Raw genomic sequence first — 18,793 nt, 5'->3', positions numbered from 1 at the left:
GAGCCACCACCAAGTTCCCCTTGTCTTCCAAGGAATGCTGAGACGGCGGGATATCCTGAACTGGTTGCCCGCTTCAGACCTCTGATTCGCACTTGCTGGTGGGGCCCAGGGATCTGACCAGGAGGCTCTCCAGGTACCTCTGAGGCTCACTAACAGGAGACCGTCTCGCTAAGAGCAATGAGGGGTCCCCTCCACACACCACCTTGCACTGCAGCGCCCGCTGCTCTAAGAGCTCCAAGTCCCACCCCTCGGCAGGGCGCCAGAAGGGGTTAGCCCGAATCCCCTCTTCGTCCTGTAGTCTTTGTAAGCAGGCCTCCCCTGTAGTGGGGCCTTTAGCAATACCTTGGAGCGCACCCTGAACCGGCTGTGCTATAAATGTAATCATGAGCTCCTGAAACACTTCTGTACAAACAGAACCTGGTCTTAGTGATGTATCTGTCACCATCCAATAATGTCCAGGCTCCAGAGCTGAAAGCACAGGCCCTGCCCTGAACCTCCTGGATCAGGAGCTCCAGGGGTCATGCGTGTCTATCTGACGTAGGTCCCAGGTGAAGCCGAGAGCACCCCAGGTTAGGGCCACTGCTCTGGGGTAACCCACAGACCACACCACTCAAGCCTGGAGAACTCGTCTTATTTTCAAGATTAAGGTGAATGTGAGGATATCCTTAATGTCGTCCACAATCACCAAATCAGAGGACATATTTGGACATAAACCAGCATATCCTTTTACCCGTGGCCCTCAGTCTACACAAAATTATCACTCAGTCCCACTACCTTATTTAGAAAAGACCAGCTTTGAAGTTTCTCAAAAGGACTTTCCGAACTGTGGGGCACATCCCTAATTACTTCTTTATACCTTGTTGGGTTTCTCAGTTTTCTTACTTGGAAAACCTTTCCATTTTAAAAGGATATCATTTCGGGACTTCCCTGGCGAACCAGCGGTTAAGACTCTGCGCTTCCACTGCAGGGGGCACAGGTTCAATTCCTGGTTGGGGAACGAAAGATCCTGCATGCCGCAAGGTGCGGCCAAAATAAATAAATAAAATAAAAGGATATCATTTTGCAACTGAGCCATGAAGACTTTCTCTGGATTTTTTTTGGTCTCACACATTTCCTCAGTTTCCAAAATTTTTTCACTTCTTAACCACTGGTAGACAATGTATCCCTTAACTGCTTCATAAAACTAAGTGGCTCTGTGATTTCAATGGCCTCTGCCCATCCGTTCTTTTTTTCCTCCACTTTGGGCCCATTCACCCACACTTTCCGAACTAATTCTGTTCAAAAAAGGGTAGAAGTATTTTGTTACCTCCTCTGCTCATTATTTGGTAAAAATAATAACCAGAAGAAAAACAGCTGTAAGGAGTCAGGATGAACAAAGGACAACAAGGCCTGGACGACTACAAAGCAACCGATCGGGGCTCCAGGACATCCAGTTTCCTTCCTCCCTGTGATGCCCAGTTACACCCCCCCCATCCAGATGCCACCGGCTGGCTACCTCCTAGCCCTACAGTGTCCCAGGCGGCTCCACACCCCTTTTCCAGCGCCCCCAGGCCTGACCTCTCTCTGCCCTGGTCCCAGTCGACACGAGCACTGAGCAACCACCAAGCACCACGGAGCACCACCGCACCGGGAGAGAATGGGGAGGACAAAGCTCATTAGCGCCTGCGTGCTCCAGCACCTCCTCGGGGCTGCATCCCCACCTCTCCCCGCCTCTGGCGCTGGGAGACGGCAGAATTGGGGAGGGGGCTGCCGCACTGGAAAGGCAAGTCCGGTCAAGAAAACTCCGTCCTGCTCTAATTACTTGGGACACTTGCCAGACACATAGCTCCTGTCACCTCTGCCTGCATCGGTCACACTCGCTGCCTTCCGGTGTCATCTCAACTTCTTATCACTGATGGTGGCAGAAACGGAAGAGAAGGAAAAAGGGACCACCCCAGGGACTTCCCTGCTGGTCCAGTGGATAAGACTCCACACACCCAACGCAGGGAGCACAGGTTCAATCCCTGGTCAGGGAACCAGATCCCACATGCATAACGCAACTAAGAGTTCACATGCCACAACTAAGATCCCACGTGCCGAAACTAAGACCCAGCACAGCCAAATAAATAAATAAGTATTTTTTTTAAAAAAGGGACCACCCCACACACCCGGGACTTCTGCACCCAAGTCCAGCCTCCGACCCTTCACCACCCTCAATCCCTCCTGGGTCTTCCACCCTTTCCTTCCCCAGCCCCTCCTGCCTACGCCCACACCAACTCCCAAGTGACTCCTTCCACAGAAACTGCCTGTTTTCTTAACTCTACGTGGATATACCAAGGGTGCTGACCTTGCACAGGGTCACTGTGAGAAATAAGGAAATATCCTAGAATGCTGACTGCCAGTGCCCGGCATGCCCCAGACATCCAACATGTGTCAGGTCACTGCACAAAGTTTACACTATTTAGTACTGGAGTTTTGGAACATTAGACAAATGATTTTTGAGAACTGACTTGGTAACACAGCTAGCCTGTTTATTTTCCTTGGGGGTGAAATATTCCAAGGTCTGAAAGACCAACTTGGACATGAACTGAGCACAGAGCTGACTGTTAACTAGCAATGTCGGCTCTTGGCCACCAGGAGGCAGCATGGCGTCACCACGGCCACGAGGAGCCAGCTCTTACCGATGAGCAGCCAGTAGTTGTGCAGGTAGTTGAGCTTGCTCTTGCCTTTGAGCCCAGGGTCGAACTTCAGGTCCGTGCTGGGCGTGATCACACACTCCCCTTTGTCCCCGATGGTGACACCGTCGGTCTGGGGTCCTTCCAGCAAAGGAAGGGTGCTGCCTCGGGGCTGGGAAGACAGACTGGAGTGAGGCTGGGGGTGCCCATGTGGACAGCAGTGTGCCTGCAACTGTCCTAAGCACGCGGTCCTATTGTGGGGCTGGTCAGGAAGGCAGAGCAGGACTCCAAGGCCCCAAGACTGGGCAGGAGCAGCCCCTCCCTCAGGACGTGACAACGCTGAACTGAAAATGCGGGGTACTTCCCTGGTGGTCCAGTGGTTAAGACTCCGAGCTCCCAATGCAGAGGGCTTAGGTTCGATCCCTGGTCAGGGAACTAGATCTCGCATGCTGCAACTAAGACCTGGCACAGCCATATAAATAAATAAATATTTTAAAAAATAAATACATAAATAAAATAAAATTCCGATGTCTTTTATTTATGTATTTATTTTGGCCACACCGCGCAGCACGCAGGATCTTAGTTTCCCGACCAGGGATTGAACCTGTGCCCCTTGCAGTGGAAGTGCCGAGTCCTAACCACTGGACCGCCAGGGAAGTCCCTCGGACGTCTTTTTAAACGTGGACATCTCTTTAAATGTGGGAACTGGGAAACAGGAAGGGTGTGTGTGGAATTCCAAGAGGCTACTGTGAGAAGCAGATATAAGGGAAGGAGTCACACATGATACAAGTGACCAGGGTGGGAAAGCTCTAGCCACGAGCCCGGTGCTGCCTCGGGCACCGCTGGACCCAGGCAGGCGCTGCCCTGACACGGGAGCAGAGGACTGGCTCACTGTGAAGACAGGAGATGCCAACCAAACAGTTCAAACGTCATAAGGACCAAAACGGCGGCTGGGACTGTGATGCCTCAGACACTCAGAGACTGAGCGCCTGAGGCAAACTGGTGAGGTCCCAGGAGGCTGGACCGGTCACGAAAGGATGGACAGGATTTGAAGAGGAAAAAAGGAACACGGGAGAGCATCTGAGGTGTGAGGCGCAGCCTGAACAAGGGAACTCTTGGAACTCAGGGAGAGGATGGACAGTGCAGCCCCACAGAGACACTGGCCGTGTGGCAGTGGACGGGTGTCGCGGGGCTGGCCTAAGGGGAGCGTGAACCCCAGCTGGGGAGTCTAGACTTGAACCTGAAAGCCAAGGGGAGTAACCGGGGCTTCCTAGGCTTAGGAAGCTGCTTTAGTCATGTGCATCTCTTCTCATGAGGTACTGACAGACGTGGTACACGTAGGAACTGTTTCCGAGGATGTTAAGATCTGTGTCCTGCATTCTCAACTAACAGGATGTTCATATATAATTCATTCGTTCGTTGCTAAAATGGCACAGGAGTGTTTCGGAGGCTGCATTTATGAGCCCCCCCGCCCCGCACAGTGGACTCACCACAACGGCGACCCCCTCGTGTACCATTGAGGGGGAAGCGTAGAGGCTGGTAGAGTATTTCCCCACATACAGGGTGGGCCTAGGAGACAAACAGATACATGCATTCCACTGTCATTTAATTTCTGGACCCCACAAAAGGGGGCTCTTTGGAGAGAAGAATCACAGCCCCGAATCCCACTCCTAGGAGGAAGCACATTAACCCCCGAGGCTCTCAGTACCAAGACAGGGTACTGCCCTGGGAACCAGGAAAGCGGGACTGCGGGGCCCGCGGTCACTGATGCCTTCGAAGCGTGCACAGGCCACCTGCCTGCCAGCCGGGGTTTCCTCATCTGCAAATGGCGGGGCTGCGCTAGCTCACCCCCGCGACAGCCTGAGGCAAGGACCACGAGCGACGATCACCCGGGAGAGACTGGAGGCTTGTAACCATGGCACAGCCTCCAAGACGGCCCGACCAGGGTGCTCTGACAACTGAGCTGCCACCAGAATCCCCACTGCAGTGTCTTGTGGGTCCTAAAGATTCTAGAGGTTTTACAGAAGCCCTGAGAGAGTCAACTGCTCTTATCCAGGGGATGCACGGGAAATCCCAAACCCGGCGAGACTTCCCGCGGGTCCCTGTTAGGGGCATCGAGGAGGGGATGGGATCTGGCTTTGCCCGTGGTTGTCATCAGCGTGACAACGCGAGGCTGCACGTCCAGACCCTGCTGGTTACTATCAGTAGCCAGCCTGGGCTGGGTCACCTGCTGAATTCTCTAAACCTCTCTCTGCAAACCACCTGACATTTGAACGGTGCCGTAAATTCAGAGAACATTTCACACTCACCCGATCTCCTCCACGGCTCGGCAAAATGGGCAGCTGAGGCCCAGCAAGGCTGAGTGACCGAGTTACAGGCTATTCACAGGTGGGGATGGAGAACACGAGCCTGCCGAGTCTTAGACACCCCCTAACACTTTGGTCTTGATTTTTAAAGCAAATACGACTTACAGTAAAATTTCAGAGAATAACAGAAAGTTAAAAAATAAATACGTCTCTCATATTCCCACCACCTGAGATAGATCCAGATCGTACTACAGTTAGACAAGGCAGTCTCTCTCCTAGTCCCACCCATAATTTTAATGTATTTACTATTGGAGAATCTGAAGCGTCCAGGGGTGTCCAGTTCTTAGATTCTGAGGTTTCAGAACAAGCCGTTCTTGCCTCTTTATGTTCCTCACGGCTTCAGGGACGCCGGCCCCGAGCCCTGGTCCTCAGGTCATGGTACGGCTCACTGCTGCTACAGCACCAGAACACCAGGGCCACAGCCGCCCCCTTCTGCCCTGAGTCCCCGACTCACATCAGCTTGCTCTTGGCCTCCGTCTCCTTGGGGAACGGGTACTTCCACTTGGTGATGCGCCCCACCTCCCCTGACATGAAGGTCAGGTAGCGCAGGGTCTCCACAGCGACGTTGATGTGCATCACCTTCCGCAGACCCTCCCGCTGCCAGATGTAAAAAGCCACCACGGGGGAAGCATAGTTTTGGATCCACAGGACGTCCCCAGATTCACTGTCCACGGTCACCACCAGCCCATCGCCATTGGACACAAAGTGGGACATTTCTGTACAGATCAGATAAACATAGCGTGTTGAGTCTCACCCAGCTTGCGACCACATCCTCTACTCCCCTGGCAAGCTGCAGCCACTCAGCTAGAGGAAACAAGCCTTCTGGAGTGTTCTCAGATCGCCTCCAGACAACTCCGCTGGCTTCCAGCGAACTCTCTCAGGCCCTACGATAGCAAGACACTGAGAGCTGCCGGGTTTATAAATATAAGACAGGGTCACTCTCTCACGTGGTAATGTTCTTTCTTCACTTGGTAACAGCATTCGATTCAATTAGTGGGATTCAACTGCTGAGAAGAAAGGAAGCAATGGAGGGCCTATGAATCTGGCATTTGATAGCAATCATTTCAAACTACCGAGCAAGCTGAGAGTCCGGGCTGACCACTGCCACTGCCCACGTGTGACCGCAGAGGAGGTCTGTCAGACTTTCGGGTACCAGTGCTAAGATGGGAAAACTGGCTTTTATGTCACAGGCTGATGTTTAATTCTGCTTCTGCTTCCCATGGGCTCGTAGTTACTTCCTCCTGGGACACGGAGGGACTCAACAAAGTGTGCCCTCCCTCCTCTCGGGCTAAACTCACCACCATTTTACCTGGGTTCCCTCCACCCTTCTCGCCCAGGCCCCTGCCTTCAACACTGACTACTGAAGTATTTACGAGTCCACGGAAGTCCAGAACCTGGTGACCAAGAGTGTCTAAAAAGGAAATGCAGCTTTCTGGAGCCCTCGTTTCCCCACAGGTCACAAATACCCGCCCGACCTCACCAAGCCACCGAGGTGCTGGGGGAACTTACTATACTCCACGTCGTCCTCGGGCAGCGCAGCTGCGTAGTCGAAGTAGGTGGCGTTCCACCGGAGCTCGCGGGTTTTGGTGTCGTACATGGTGATGGTGTACTCTGGGGAACACACACCAGCCCGTTACCTGGAGGGGCCACGGCACCTGCGGAGGTGCTGACCTCATCTAAATTATAACAGACGAATCCTCCCTAAATGGTGTGTAAGAAAACCCAGGCCATCCATGTGGAGAGAGACGGGCCACGTGGAGGAAGACTGGAGTCCCAGACGCAGGAGCGAACCTGGCCGACAGCAGGTGGAGCACAGACAGGCCGCCCACGCTGTGCCCTTCAACTCGAGACTCACAGGATCATGAGCGATGTCTTGGTGTTGTTTTAAGCCACTTAAGTTTTCGGGTGGTTTATTATACAGTATAGCAATAGACAGCTGAGATGAGAAACCGTTACCCAGATGTGGGATGGTGCCGTAACAAAAACCTGTAACGTGTGGCGTTGACCTTGGGAGCGGGTGGCAGATGGAGGCTAGAAGAGCAGTAAGGAAACTGCTGCTGGAAGCTGAAAACGATGACCCAGGTTAGGTAGTGGCAACACAATTAGTAGAACTACTTCTTGCAGTAACTTGGAAAACAGAAAGAAAGTACCTAATAAACTCGTGGATCTGTCTAAGGAGATTTCCAGGCGGAATGCAGAACACGCCAAGTGGTTTCTCTTAACTGCGTATGGTACGACGCAAGGCAGATAAGCTAAAGAAGAAACCATTCAGTTTTCAAGCTGAATCTAGAGGAACTACAGAGGGTCCAGGACTGATGCCCCAGCTGGAAAAGATTCTCAATGTGAAAAATGGCCTTAGGGCAAAGATCAGGTTCAGGTGCTACCCGTAAAAAATGGCTCTGGGGTCAAGATCAAATCAAAGATGAGGCTGTAAGGCCCTCCTTTGAGGCCTCAGAAAGATTTAAGGTGGTCCTACATAGACCCTCTGCTAGGTAAGAGGGTTCTAAGAACCGTAAGAGTGCTGTCCCATACCTCAAAGTAGAGAGATTTGTGGGTATAGCTTTATATCTAATGGAGTAGACTATAATTTGACACATGGGAAGCCCACGAAGATTTTTAAGGGAGTGATACCAGCATGGGCCAAAAAAAACAGAGACAGTCAAAAATGGGGGGAAAAAAAAAAAGTCCTCTTTATCCCCAACTTTCAATGGACAAGGAACAGATTGAGAAAGCTACAAAACCCTCACTGTTTCTTAAGGAAAAGAAAGGACTTCTCAGAGGGAAGGACCAGGCTGCTGAGAACAATATATTGGGGAACCAATTCCAGAGGGCAAGACTGGGCCCTAATCAAGGAATCTTCAGAGTAGGGGAACCTGAAGACATGTGCCTGGCTGGATTCCAGAATCACTAAGCACCAGTGACTGCTGTGCGTCTATCCTTCCCTCCCTTTCTGAATGGAGTATCCAGTGCAACTCTCCTATCTGTGTCTATGCTGGAGGGGAGATAATGTGTCTCCTTTGATTCACAGGTCTCCAGATCAGAAGCCTCGCCCACTTCCAAACCAGATACAGATCAAAAGCTGCTGGATTTTGAGCCCCATGCTGTGGCTGGACTTGGGGAGTCTTGGGAAGGGGTGAGTATATTCTGCATGTAGGAGGGTTGTGAATTATTGCAACCAGAGGGAAGCCTGTGGTGGAAGGTCTGAAAAGATCACCACCATCAATGCTCCCCCATCCCTGTACCTCACGTGACAGTCTTCCCACCATGAGGCTGAGTCTATTTCCCTACCCCTTGGTTCCGGGCTGGCCCCGTGACTTGCTTTGACCAACAGGCTGCAGCGGAAGTGAAATTCCAGGACTTCTGAGCCCAGACCTTAGAGGCATTGTAACGTCCACTTTTCTTTTTTTTTGGCCGTGCCTCACCGCTTATGGAATCTTAGTTCCCAGACCAGGGATTGAACCCAGGCCCTCAGCAGTGAAAGCGCAGAGTCCTAACCACTGGACCACCAGGGAATTCCCGCAACGTCCACTTTTACTCAAGAGGAGAACCCAGCTGCCATGTAAAGAAGTCCAGGCTATCTGCATGGAGCTGAACCAAGGTCCCAGACATCTGAGTGAGCCCAGCCAATAGCCTGTGGAGTGGAGGCCATCCATCCCTGCTGAGCCCATGGACTTGTGAGCAGTAAAATGTTGGTGTTGGAAGCCGCTAAGTTAGGGTGGTCTGTTATGCAGAGACAGATAATGGAAACAACAGATAGCATTACACGCCCACACACACACACACACACACCACACACACACACACGCCACCGGACGCCAGAGCATAGCCTGATTCCCTCAGACACTGCAATTCTACCTGATAACCAAGCAATGTTTATTCCTGGGTGAAGATGGAACCACTGTAAGGCTTTACTTGATGGACACAGTAAACCAACAAACAAACCCTAAGTGGTCACTACAGTTGGAATACTTGATATTTATGGGGGATGGGGGTGAGTGGAGAGTCCTGCGGTTTCACAGAGACCCTCCCCTGTGATTACAGGAGAGCTCAGCCAGCCTCTAGGGCCCAAGATTATCAGCCTCACTCGTTTTTAGAAAAGCACTGTTTTCCACAGCACCTGAAGGAAGGTTCTGTCTCTCTTTTTCTTAAGGCCTTGGCTACCTGAATGCTTAGACCTAAGTTTAGTGCTCAGTTGTAATGACTGCATCTTAGGTTTTGGGTATAATCTTTCCATTCTAAATGTTTTCTTGCTCGCTTCCCCTTTTAGCTCTATTTTAGCCGTCCATGCCACAGTTTTTATGGAGTAGTGGTATAGATCAGGGGCTGCACACGTGAAATGAGTAAGGCAGATCCCTGGAGGAAAAGGCCCCCACCCATTCACTCGCTGCAGCCTCTGAACACCTGCTACGTGCCAGCAACATGCCAGGTGTGGAGACTCGGCAGGCGAACAAAACCAAGTCCTGCCCTCAGGAAGCCGACAGTCTAGCAGGGGAGGCAGAAAACACGCACATATGATTTAGAAACATGTAGTGATGAGTGTTGAGAAGGAAGGGGCTCTGGAGGGAGGAGGTGGGAAATGGTGCCGAGGAGGAGGGCGCTGCTGATGCCTGGGAAGGGCCGCCGATGGGCGGTGTGAACCGCTGTGCGTGCCGAGCACGGAGAGCTGTGGTCCCCAGGCAGTGGGGGAGCTGCAAGGCGGGGAAAGGCTTCACGGAGAGGGAGGCTTCTGAGCAGCGCTGGGAAGGAAGAATGGACGCCGGCCGCACAGGCAAGAACGTGTGTACCTGGTAGAGACGGACCCCACTACTCCAAGTTTAAAAAAATAGCACTGCTTATTCTGGGACCTGATTGGAAATGTTTAAGTGAGGGAAATGCAGCGGGGGGAGAGGCAAAAGAGGTAGCGGAGGCATCAAGGGGGCTTTGCGGGCTACGGTGCGGTTTAGACTGGAACCCTCAGGCACTGGGGAGCCACCGGGCTGGGGGGCGGCTCTTATAAAGGGGAATGACATGGTAAATCTGTGTGTGGACTAGACAGCTCTGGCCAGCTTCTAGAGAATGAAGCCCGGAGGCAGAGACCCACGGGGAGGCTACTTCAGGTCCTTTTTTGCATACAGGCAGGTTGTACATGATAAAAGCTTCCTTCTTACCTGTTCGCCCAAGATACAGAAGAGAGGTTGATGGGCAGAGACTATCCGCAAAGGCCGATGACAAAGTCTGCTGTTTCTCCCCGGTCAGGAGGTCAATGACGTACCAGATGTCCTGCTTTTTACCTGCAAGGTCACAAGGACACGCTGTGGTTTACACTCGCCCAATATGGAAAAAAAACATCCCTGCCAAACTAGCAGCTCAAGATGTTCTCTGCACTGACAGACAGGCCTGAAATTCTTACGATGTCAAACACATTTCTCTGTGGCTCCAAGGGTGACAAGGTTAATGGTAATGTGGAGATAATAAAACTTCTTGGACCACTGGGTCTTATAACAACTTAATAACCTAGTCATGGTATAAAAATTTCTCCAAGCCTAATAATGTAATAACTCACAGATTTTATTGCTCTGATGAATGGCTTTAAATATGAAAAATCTGGCCTGTAAAGGCAATCCTTTTCCCATAGACTAGGATCTATATAAATCCAGAAATGTACCCAGGGGTTTGTCTCCCTGGTAACCATCATTCATATATCTCAGCGTCCCTACTAATGAGCCCTCATGTAGAGAGGATCTACAGTTACTGTTTCTAACTCTAATCAGCTGGTACCTGTGACTGGGCAGTAGAGTTGGTGGCAACCTGGTGCTAATGAGGCCAAAGTTATCTCGACCGTGACCCCAGCCAGTAAGCGACTCCCCAGCCACACGCTATACTCCTCCCCTCATTCAGCTGATTAAAAGTTATAAACAGGTGGACAGCATAGCCAAACAACACGATGAGGAAAGCTCAAAGCGTATGTATCAATACCTACGGTTATATACACCAGACCATCCTAGTAAGTTCCTGAGAAAGCTGCTTTATCAACACAGGATATTATTACCACTGCGATTTCAAGATAAATACAGCTCCCACCTGAAGGTCAACGCCTTCACCGTGATGCGCACGTCTCTGTCTCGTAAGGCTTGCTTTGTAAGACAAGCCTTGTCTCTTGTGTCTTCCTACCTTATTAGCCAAGTTTCCTATTTCAAGGGACTCTTGGAAGCACAGTACCAAGATGCCAGGAAGATCACAGGGCATCAGAATTTGCTAAAGCTACGCTTAGTTCTAACAGAGGTAGCACCCGTCCGAAACTTGTCTGTGGGTCGCAACTTCCCGTTCTCAAAGACCAATCTTAATATGAAAAAGATCTGAAGACAGAGAGAAAACATCACCAAACGGCTGTGACCAGGACCCCTTTCCATCTGGCTTGGCACCCTTCGGGTTACTTCCAGGACCATCACAGCCTGCATAACTCAGCTACCCCTTTAATGGATGGATCGGCCAAAGGCCACAACTCTAAATGCACCCTAAGTGATGAACTGCTGGTCAGAGCTGGAAGACCAGGCAGAAAACAGTGACACGGAGGGTGAGGAGATGTTCAGAGGGGCCCGGGGCATGGCCCAGAAGACAGAGAAGGCCTGTGCCGATCACTTCCTCTGCATCCCCAGGCTGGGGGCTTCCTCATTCTGAAGGTGTGCAAGGAAGCAAGAGCCCCGGTCTCCTTAGACAAAAACTTAAAATCCAGCTTGGGCCTGCGCTCGAGGCCCACAAACACACATAAAGCTCCCGAGGCATGAATAGGCAATAAGCACTTTAAGTTCCTCAGAAAGCAAGCTGCTTTATAAATACGGGATATTATTACTACTACGCTTTCAAGACAAACACAGCTCTCATTTGGGTTACAAATGCATTTTTATTGACATTTTGGCAGCAACATGGTAAAAGAAAAGCAGCTGATCTGATGCTTTGAAGATGTGACCCCTGTAGGTATGAAGGCAGCTTATCTACGCAAGCTGTTATGTGCTGTTTTTAATCCAGTATTCTGATAGCAGGAAATACTAAGAAAGCCCTACAATTAACAGGCAGAGCCTGGCTTCCCTTTCTTGGCTCAGACGATGGTATTCACTTTAAATTTCATCCAGTTGCTTCTGAGTACGTTGCAAGTTGCAATCTGTAAATCGCAAGGGTAGGTCAACACAGCAGCTAAAAGCTTGTTAAATGAGTAACCTAATGGTGTCAAGTCTGCTCCCAAGTGGGGGGAACCCTTTCTTAATAGGTCAGCTGATCCTGGCGTGAACCAGCACAACCGAGGCAAGAAAGACCTTTCCCAGAAGGACCAGTGGGGGAGTGACTCTACACCTCTCTCTCAGACACGCCACTTTCCCAGATTCTGGGGTTCATTTCCAAAAGGGATCAAAGTTTCAGGAACCCTTACCCATGTAGAGAATTCCATCTGAACTTCGGCACGGGGATGCCTGCACCAACTCTGGGATCGTAAAGGGAAGTTTCTTTAAAAAAAAAAAAGGAAAAGAGAAAAAAAAAGTTAACCAAGTCTTGTGCAATTATTACAATTTCACTGCACAGTTTCTGTTACCCAATTCTGCTAAAAGGGAGGAGCACTGTTGATGGTAGATGGGAGTTTTCCTAACTGGAAACCAGGGAGAAGGGGCACCCCAGGCTCCCCTATCCACTTTGGACAAGCCCTCAGCTCCCAGGTTCTGGGCATTAGAAACAAGAATTCTGCTACTTGACAAGCCCCTCAAAGTCTCTTGTCCAGAGCGCTCCTGGGGATGACACAAACCTTCTCTGAAAAGACATACAAATATGGAGGGTTATACAATCTTTGAAATTCTAAGGGGGGCGGGCAGGAAGAATTGTCCTGTCTTGGAAAATTGTCCCAGAGCCGGCTTGACTGAATAGAAAATGCTCCTCAGAGAGGGAGTGAGCCATGAGACTATTCTGAAGAGAAGCAGCCTCGGTGCCCGGCTGAAGCCTCGAGGGAAAGGAGAAGTCATCACTCATGGGCAACACAGGAGTTTGAGGCAGGAAAAGAAGTTTTGGTGTTTTCTCTAGCAAATAATTCTCTACTGAAAAACAGAAGAGAATTGGGTCTTTTGGTACTAAAAGGAAGTTATGGTAGGTGCCAGGAAAAGAAACTCAGAGCAATCCACATGTTTCAACTGCATTTCATCATAAAACCGATTCTTCTGAGTCTACAGCTGACATCTGACAAGTCCTTTTGGTTAACGTTTGTTTCAGAATACTTTATTTTTGGAACATTCTGTGTTCTTGAAACCGTTCCACAGATACCTGCTTCTACGATGCTGTCACCTTTCTCTCCAAGAAAGCAAAGATTTCTCTCGAGCTTTAGTAAACAGAACTTTAAATAACCAACAATGTGGATTTCCCCATCATCCCGGTGTTTAAACTAAGCCTTAGCAAAGGAAAAATGCCACGGAGAGGCAGTAACGACTGGGTTTCCCCCAGATGTTTCTGAGGATCAGAGAGTCGTTGCAAGGTTTCCAGTCTGGAGCCTGGCGGTGTCTGCTGAGCGCCTCCTGAGTGCTGGCTGAGCCATGAGAACCTGCTGGTTCAGATCAACGTTTCTGAACTCTGAGCTGTACATTGAAAAGCTCACTGAGGAAGCTGTGAAAAGATACTGATGCCCAGGCCCCAATCCAGACCACCTGATTCAGAATCCCCAGAAATTTTTTTTTTTAAGCTCTCAGGTGATCTCAACGCACAGCTAAATTGAAGGTCAGTGGTCTAGAGCCTCCGGAGTAGAAAGCAGCTAAATATACTCACCGTCAGGCCTTCGTTATTCTTGCCCCCAAGCGTATACAGGCTGCCATCGTTGGGATCTGGGAGGAATGCAGGCCTAGAAGTTAAGCAATAAGTATCAGTGAAAGATTATAGCCCAGGGCACAGAGTAAAATACCAAAGCCATGCAAAGCCATGATTGGTGAGGTGGGGGGAGTGGGGTGTGTGTGTGTGTGTGTGTGTGTGTAAAACAATTCCATCCACTGCTCTTTCATTTTACCCACAGATAATAAAATATCCTTCTGGTGCTCTATACTATACTAGGGTGAAAAAAAAGCAACCTACAAAGGAAAACCAGTACAAAACCACAGAAGACTAAATCATCATTCCGTCAAGGCGTCCTGGATGAAGGTAAAATAAGTGAAAAGGACCCAGCAAGTCTGCTTTTCAGTTTCCCAGTCAGCTGCATATAGAACTTCAACAATTAATATTTAATAGCATGGCATGGTACGTAAACAGGGAGAACAAATCTGCCTTTGGTGTTCCACAAACATTCATTTTTAGGAGGCAGTAAAAGCAGACTCTGAAAGCTTGACATGAGAAAGAACCTGCCAAGGGGATGGGTCAAGGTCTCATCAGTAGCTTCCCAGGAAGCAGGTTCAAGGTGCTCTTTTGTAAAGTTAACCTGCTAACGACTGAACTACGACGCAGTCACTCAGAAACCCCTTGCTGAGTCTTTCCTCTAATGTGTTTATAGCATCATTTGAGGCTCTTGGAGGTGCTATCCAACTTTTACTCCAAAACACACACTCTAGTAGCAGGTCACGTTCCTGTCTCCTCTCCACGGTTAAGCACAGTGAAGAGGGAGAGATCTAAAGACCCCTGGGCCCTCCTGAGGACTTGGGAAGCTTAAGATCAAAACTCGACTTAAGTTACATCTCAAATAAGCCTTTTTAATACCATCGCCTTCCCACCCCGCCTCCCAGGGAACTGACCATCCTCTCCCCAACACAGGCTTCTTTCTTTCAAAGCACCTGTAAGACTTCCTATGTCTCAGTCACTCTCATTCCACCTTAAATTTATGCATACGTGTACTCCCAGCAACTAGCTTCGTAAACACTGATTGAATAAAATAGAAAATGAATTAAAGGGAAGTGCTGCGGCAAATCAGAAAACTTACTCTTCCACGTGTGTTGGAACCTGCAGGACTGGATCTGTGCAAAAGAACAACAACAAAGGCATCGTCAGACAGACTCTAAAATATCAAGATTCCTAGAGTTCCCAGGAACACAAGATGGACCGATAAATTTATCTACATAACGTATGTGAAGGCACTTTAGAAAACTCACACACAGAAACACAAATGTAAGCTCTTACAGCTGTCGCCGAGATGGGAGAGAGGCCTGAGAGCAGAAGGGAACTGCTGTCAGGAAACGTGCCTCTAACTTGGGGGATGGGCATAGAAGGAAACACTGGTGACAACCCGCAGTGGACAGTGGGTCACAATGTCACTACCTGACACGTCAAGGACTTCTAAAACCTAAATCATCCCTTGGTCAGATGCCTGTCCTGCTGCGAGATACTCCCACCGGGAAAAGCAAAACTGTGACTTAAGAAGCAATGTGGCTGTTGATGAGAATTTGACTGGATGGTAGATGGTAAGTACACGCCTTTGGGGCAGGAATATGGCAATTTTAGAGCCTTGAGTGTTCATTCTTCTTGATTCCCTTCGATCCATTAATTCCATTTCTAGAAAATCTAGTTTTAAAACAACACAAAATGTGGAAAATGCCTTCAGTACAAAGATCCTCACAGCAGCATCACAAATGACCTACTATTTAGTGATATGGTTAAATTATGGGCTGTCCACTTGGTAGGAAATGAAGGCTTCTGAAAGGGCTTATAAAGTTTAAAAAACTGTATCAATCTTTATACTGTTATGTTCAGGAGAAAAGATAACATTGTACCTAGAGTATTAATGCAGCTGAGGAGAAAAACCTTCAATATTCATTAAAAAAAAAAAAACTACATGGAAAGGCCAAAAAAAAGAGTGGGAACTGTAAGTTATCTTTGTTGGAAATAGAAATGACTCCCCCACCTTTTCCATATTGCCCCAAATTTCTACTCAAGTAGGCATTACTTTTGAAATCAGAAAAAAAGTTTTTTTCTCCAAGTCAGTTTTAATATTTGCAACAGTCTAAGTGGCAGAATTTCTCCCTCCCTAGATTCTCCTGGGCACAGATCAAGAGGGTGCTCCCGACTCCATGGGGTGGACGGAGGTGGGAGAGAGAGGCCACCGACACTGCTGTAACAGAGCTAAGTCCCCAGGCACAAGACCACACAGTGATGAGGCATTTCCAGCCGTCAAGACCCCACAGACTACAGGCCACGCTGCCCACAAGTTCAAAGCTGGGGCGAGGACGGCAAATACTGTGATATGATTTTGGACACCGGCTCTGCTGATGGTGACAGGCAGCTGTCTAATTCCCTGGGTCAGCCTGGATTCTCAGAGGAAGGAAAACTCTTTCAAGCCTTATCAGCTGTTGATTTTGCTTTACAAGTCCGGCTCTGACACAAAGGCATATGGGTGTTCACAACAACAGAAGCGCAGGCACCACGTGTGGTCTGTGGGCAGCGAACAAACAATTCATTAAAACCAAAAGCATTTCGGGAAACAGGAGGAACTTTCAGTCAGAAAGCACATGTTTATTGTTCTCACTAATCGCCTCTCACAAACAGACTGATGCAAGAGACAGGAAACGAGGGCACACAGCACTCACCCTACTGAAACAGTCAGGGAGCAATTATAACCCCGCTCCTCCAGCGCAGCCCAGAAGCCGTGCACGCCAGGGACAGCAAGAAGGCATATTCCAGAGCAAACACAGCAGGCAAGAGGGCGTCGGTTTTGCTCACTTCAGCCACTTAAAGGTATCGCAGATCAACCCAGATGAGGAGGACACTACTGAATCCCAGCCATTCACCAGAAACAAGCCGTGGAGACCAACGGGATTTCGACTCCTGTTCCTGAGCTTATCTTTGCTGGGCAGTGTTTGCTCACGCTCAGGGTCTTGTCCTCTGGCGCAGACTTTCCTGGTTTTCTAGAGCTTATTCACTGCTCACCTGACACGGAGGCCTCAGGTCCCAAAGTGTGCCCTGCACCAGAAAGGTTCCAGTTAAGACACAGGCCACCAGCAGAAGCCAGAGAAGGATGGGTAGACACCTACATGGGTGTTGAAGAGCCATGCTTCCTCCTAGGCTTAAGGGGACATGAACTCCAGCAGGGGTACCTTCTCATCCATTCATAATATAGGGCCCCTGGAATAAACATCTGCAGAGCTGCAGGCCACGTCACAGCATGACTGTTAACACAGCTCCGATACAGGCAAGCAAATGCATAACCGTGACCTATTCCACTCATGTTTTTCCCTTAAAGAATCATCTGAACCTGAGCTTTGCATTAAAATACTACAGGAAAAAAAAAAACATCATATGGGAAGGGGGCAGATAAGACAAAGAACGGCAGCCTGTTGACAAATGTTCAAAGATAGAATTGACAACACTGGCCTGTCATTTTACTCTTCTCTCTACATATGCTTGAAATTTTCCATAACAGAAAAGGTTAAAAGATAAAAATATTTGAAAAGCCAGCAAAAGGCACCATCTGAAAACGTGCACTGAAAGCCTAACACGAAAAAGGAGTTGTTTTGGATTTAATAATGAGAACTGGTATCAGGCAAGATTCTTGCTCTTAAAAAAAAAAAAAAAAAAAAAAAATCACCCATGTGAAAAGGAACAGAGGCCTATCCCTAAGGCTATAAACAAACACTGGTACAAAATAAGCCTCTCAACCTATAGGGGACTGATAAGGATAAAAGCCATCTCACAAAGCTGCTTTACTTTCAGAAGGAATAAAAAAAAAAAAAAAGGGTTACTTTACAAGTATAAAAATGGGTGTTATTCAAGGTAAAGGTAAAGATATCAGAAGAGGAAAATAAAGCTGAAATCAGTGTTTGGTCTCCAAGATTAAGACAGAAACAGATCTGCCCACTGCTCCCCTGGGAGCAGCCACTGTACTCGGTTCCCCTCCAGGGTCCATCCAGCTCAGACCTGAAACGGCACAACCTTTACTCTTGGAGAAACCTGGGTGAGGTCAGGTGACACTCAGGGCTCCTGTTTTGTGCGGATCGAATCCTCCTTTTCAATCTGAGGCAGAAATGACTTAAAATAAATGTAAACATCCTGTATCTACAAAAGAAGTGAGTTTTCGTCTTTCCAAGAATACCTTTCTCGCCTTCATCCTCGATCCCATCCTCTCTCAAACTTCACACCTTCTCCCTCTGCGCTGGACCCTAACCGCACTCTTCACTCTGCTCCCTTCTTGAGCTCTCAGTCCATCAGCAACAACAGCTCTACCCTTCACCCCGTGGGCTATCCCACGTGCCTGCTGCCCCAGCCCACGGGCTTCATCCCTCCCCTCCTTGAGACTCTCCACCTCCTGGCCTCTGTGGCCCTTGCACTGCACTGATTTTTCACTCACCTCTCCCTCTCTCTCTCTCCCACCCACTCCTCTCCCCTCTCCTCCCCACTCCCTACTACAACAGGGAGGAACTTTTCCAGGTTCTCCCCTCAGTTCTCTCCGAGAGCACATCCATCTCTGTAGCTTCAACCATAACCACAGTGGGGAAATTCTAGGTCCCCATCTCTCGAGCTCTTCTTTCTGGACTGACTGGACATTTCCACTATCTCCTGCCAGCACCTTGACCGCCACTTGTCCAAATCACACCCTCCATCTTTCTCTCCAGACTGGTCTGACTACCCGATTTTGTTAACGCCATTCTCCTAGAAGGCGGGCAAGCCTCAAACCGTTCTGTTGACGCTCATTTCTCCGCCAGCACCTGCCATCAGAAGCCAAACTCCGTGGTCTATTCCATCATCCTGTTTCCTACTCACAGCATCCCTTCAACATCATTGGAACCCCTTGTCTTTCAGGCGCTCCCTTTTCTCCTAGTCTGTGTGCCCTTTGGGATCAGAAAGACCTATGCTTAA

At 49.2% G+C, this 18,793-nt stretch overlaps 1 protein-coding gene across 2 annotated transcripts in view; it reads right to left on the bottom strand.

Moving 5' to 3' along the window:
- ERN1 (endoplasmic reticulum to nucleus signaling 1) overlaps positions 1-18,793 on the bottom strand; it is an 82,795-nt gene that overhangs the window by 21,823 nt on the left and 42,179 nt on the right. For both annotated transcript variants that reach the window (XR_003427651.1, XM_027081195.1), the window contains exons 3-10: positions 14,928-14,961; positions 13,793-13,865; positions 12,423-12,495; positions 10,168-10,290; positions 6,530-6,631; positions 5,475-5,736; positions 4,145-4,223; positions 2,661-2,826 (exon numbers count right to left, since the gene is read on the bottom strand). Coding sequence is in view for 1 of the 2 variants with exons in the window: in XM_027081195.1 (XP_026936996.1) it covers positions 2,661-2,826; positions 4,145-4,223; positions 5,475-5,736; positions 6,530-6,631; positions 10,168-10,290; positions 12,423-12,495; positions 13,793-13,865; positions 14,928-14,961 (912 nt within the window). In the remaining variant the exon portion in view is untranslated. The remainder of the gene's footprint in view (positions 1-2,660; positions 2,827-4,144; positions 4,224-5,474; positions 5,737-6,529; positions 6,632-10,167; positions 10,291-12,422; positions 12,496-13,792; positions 13,866-14,927; positions 14,962-18,793) is intronic.

This window comes from Aethalodelphis obliquidens, unplaced genomic scaffold (assembly GCF_003676395.1).
Source record: "Aethalodelphis obliquidens isolate GAN/ISIS:26980383/991018 unplaced genomic scaffold, ASM367639v1 scaffold44, whole genome shotgun sequence".
Taxonomy (NCBI): domain Eukaryota; kingdom Metazoa; phylum Chordata; class Mammalia; order Artiodactyla; family Delphinidae; genus Aethalodelphis; species Aethalodelphis obliquidens.
Note: the sequence above shows the minus strand (reverse complement) of the source record. Positions and strands in the feature narration are given on the sequence as shown.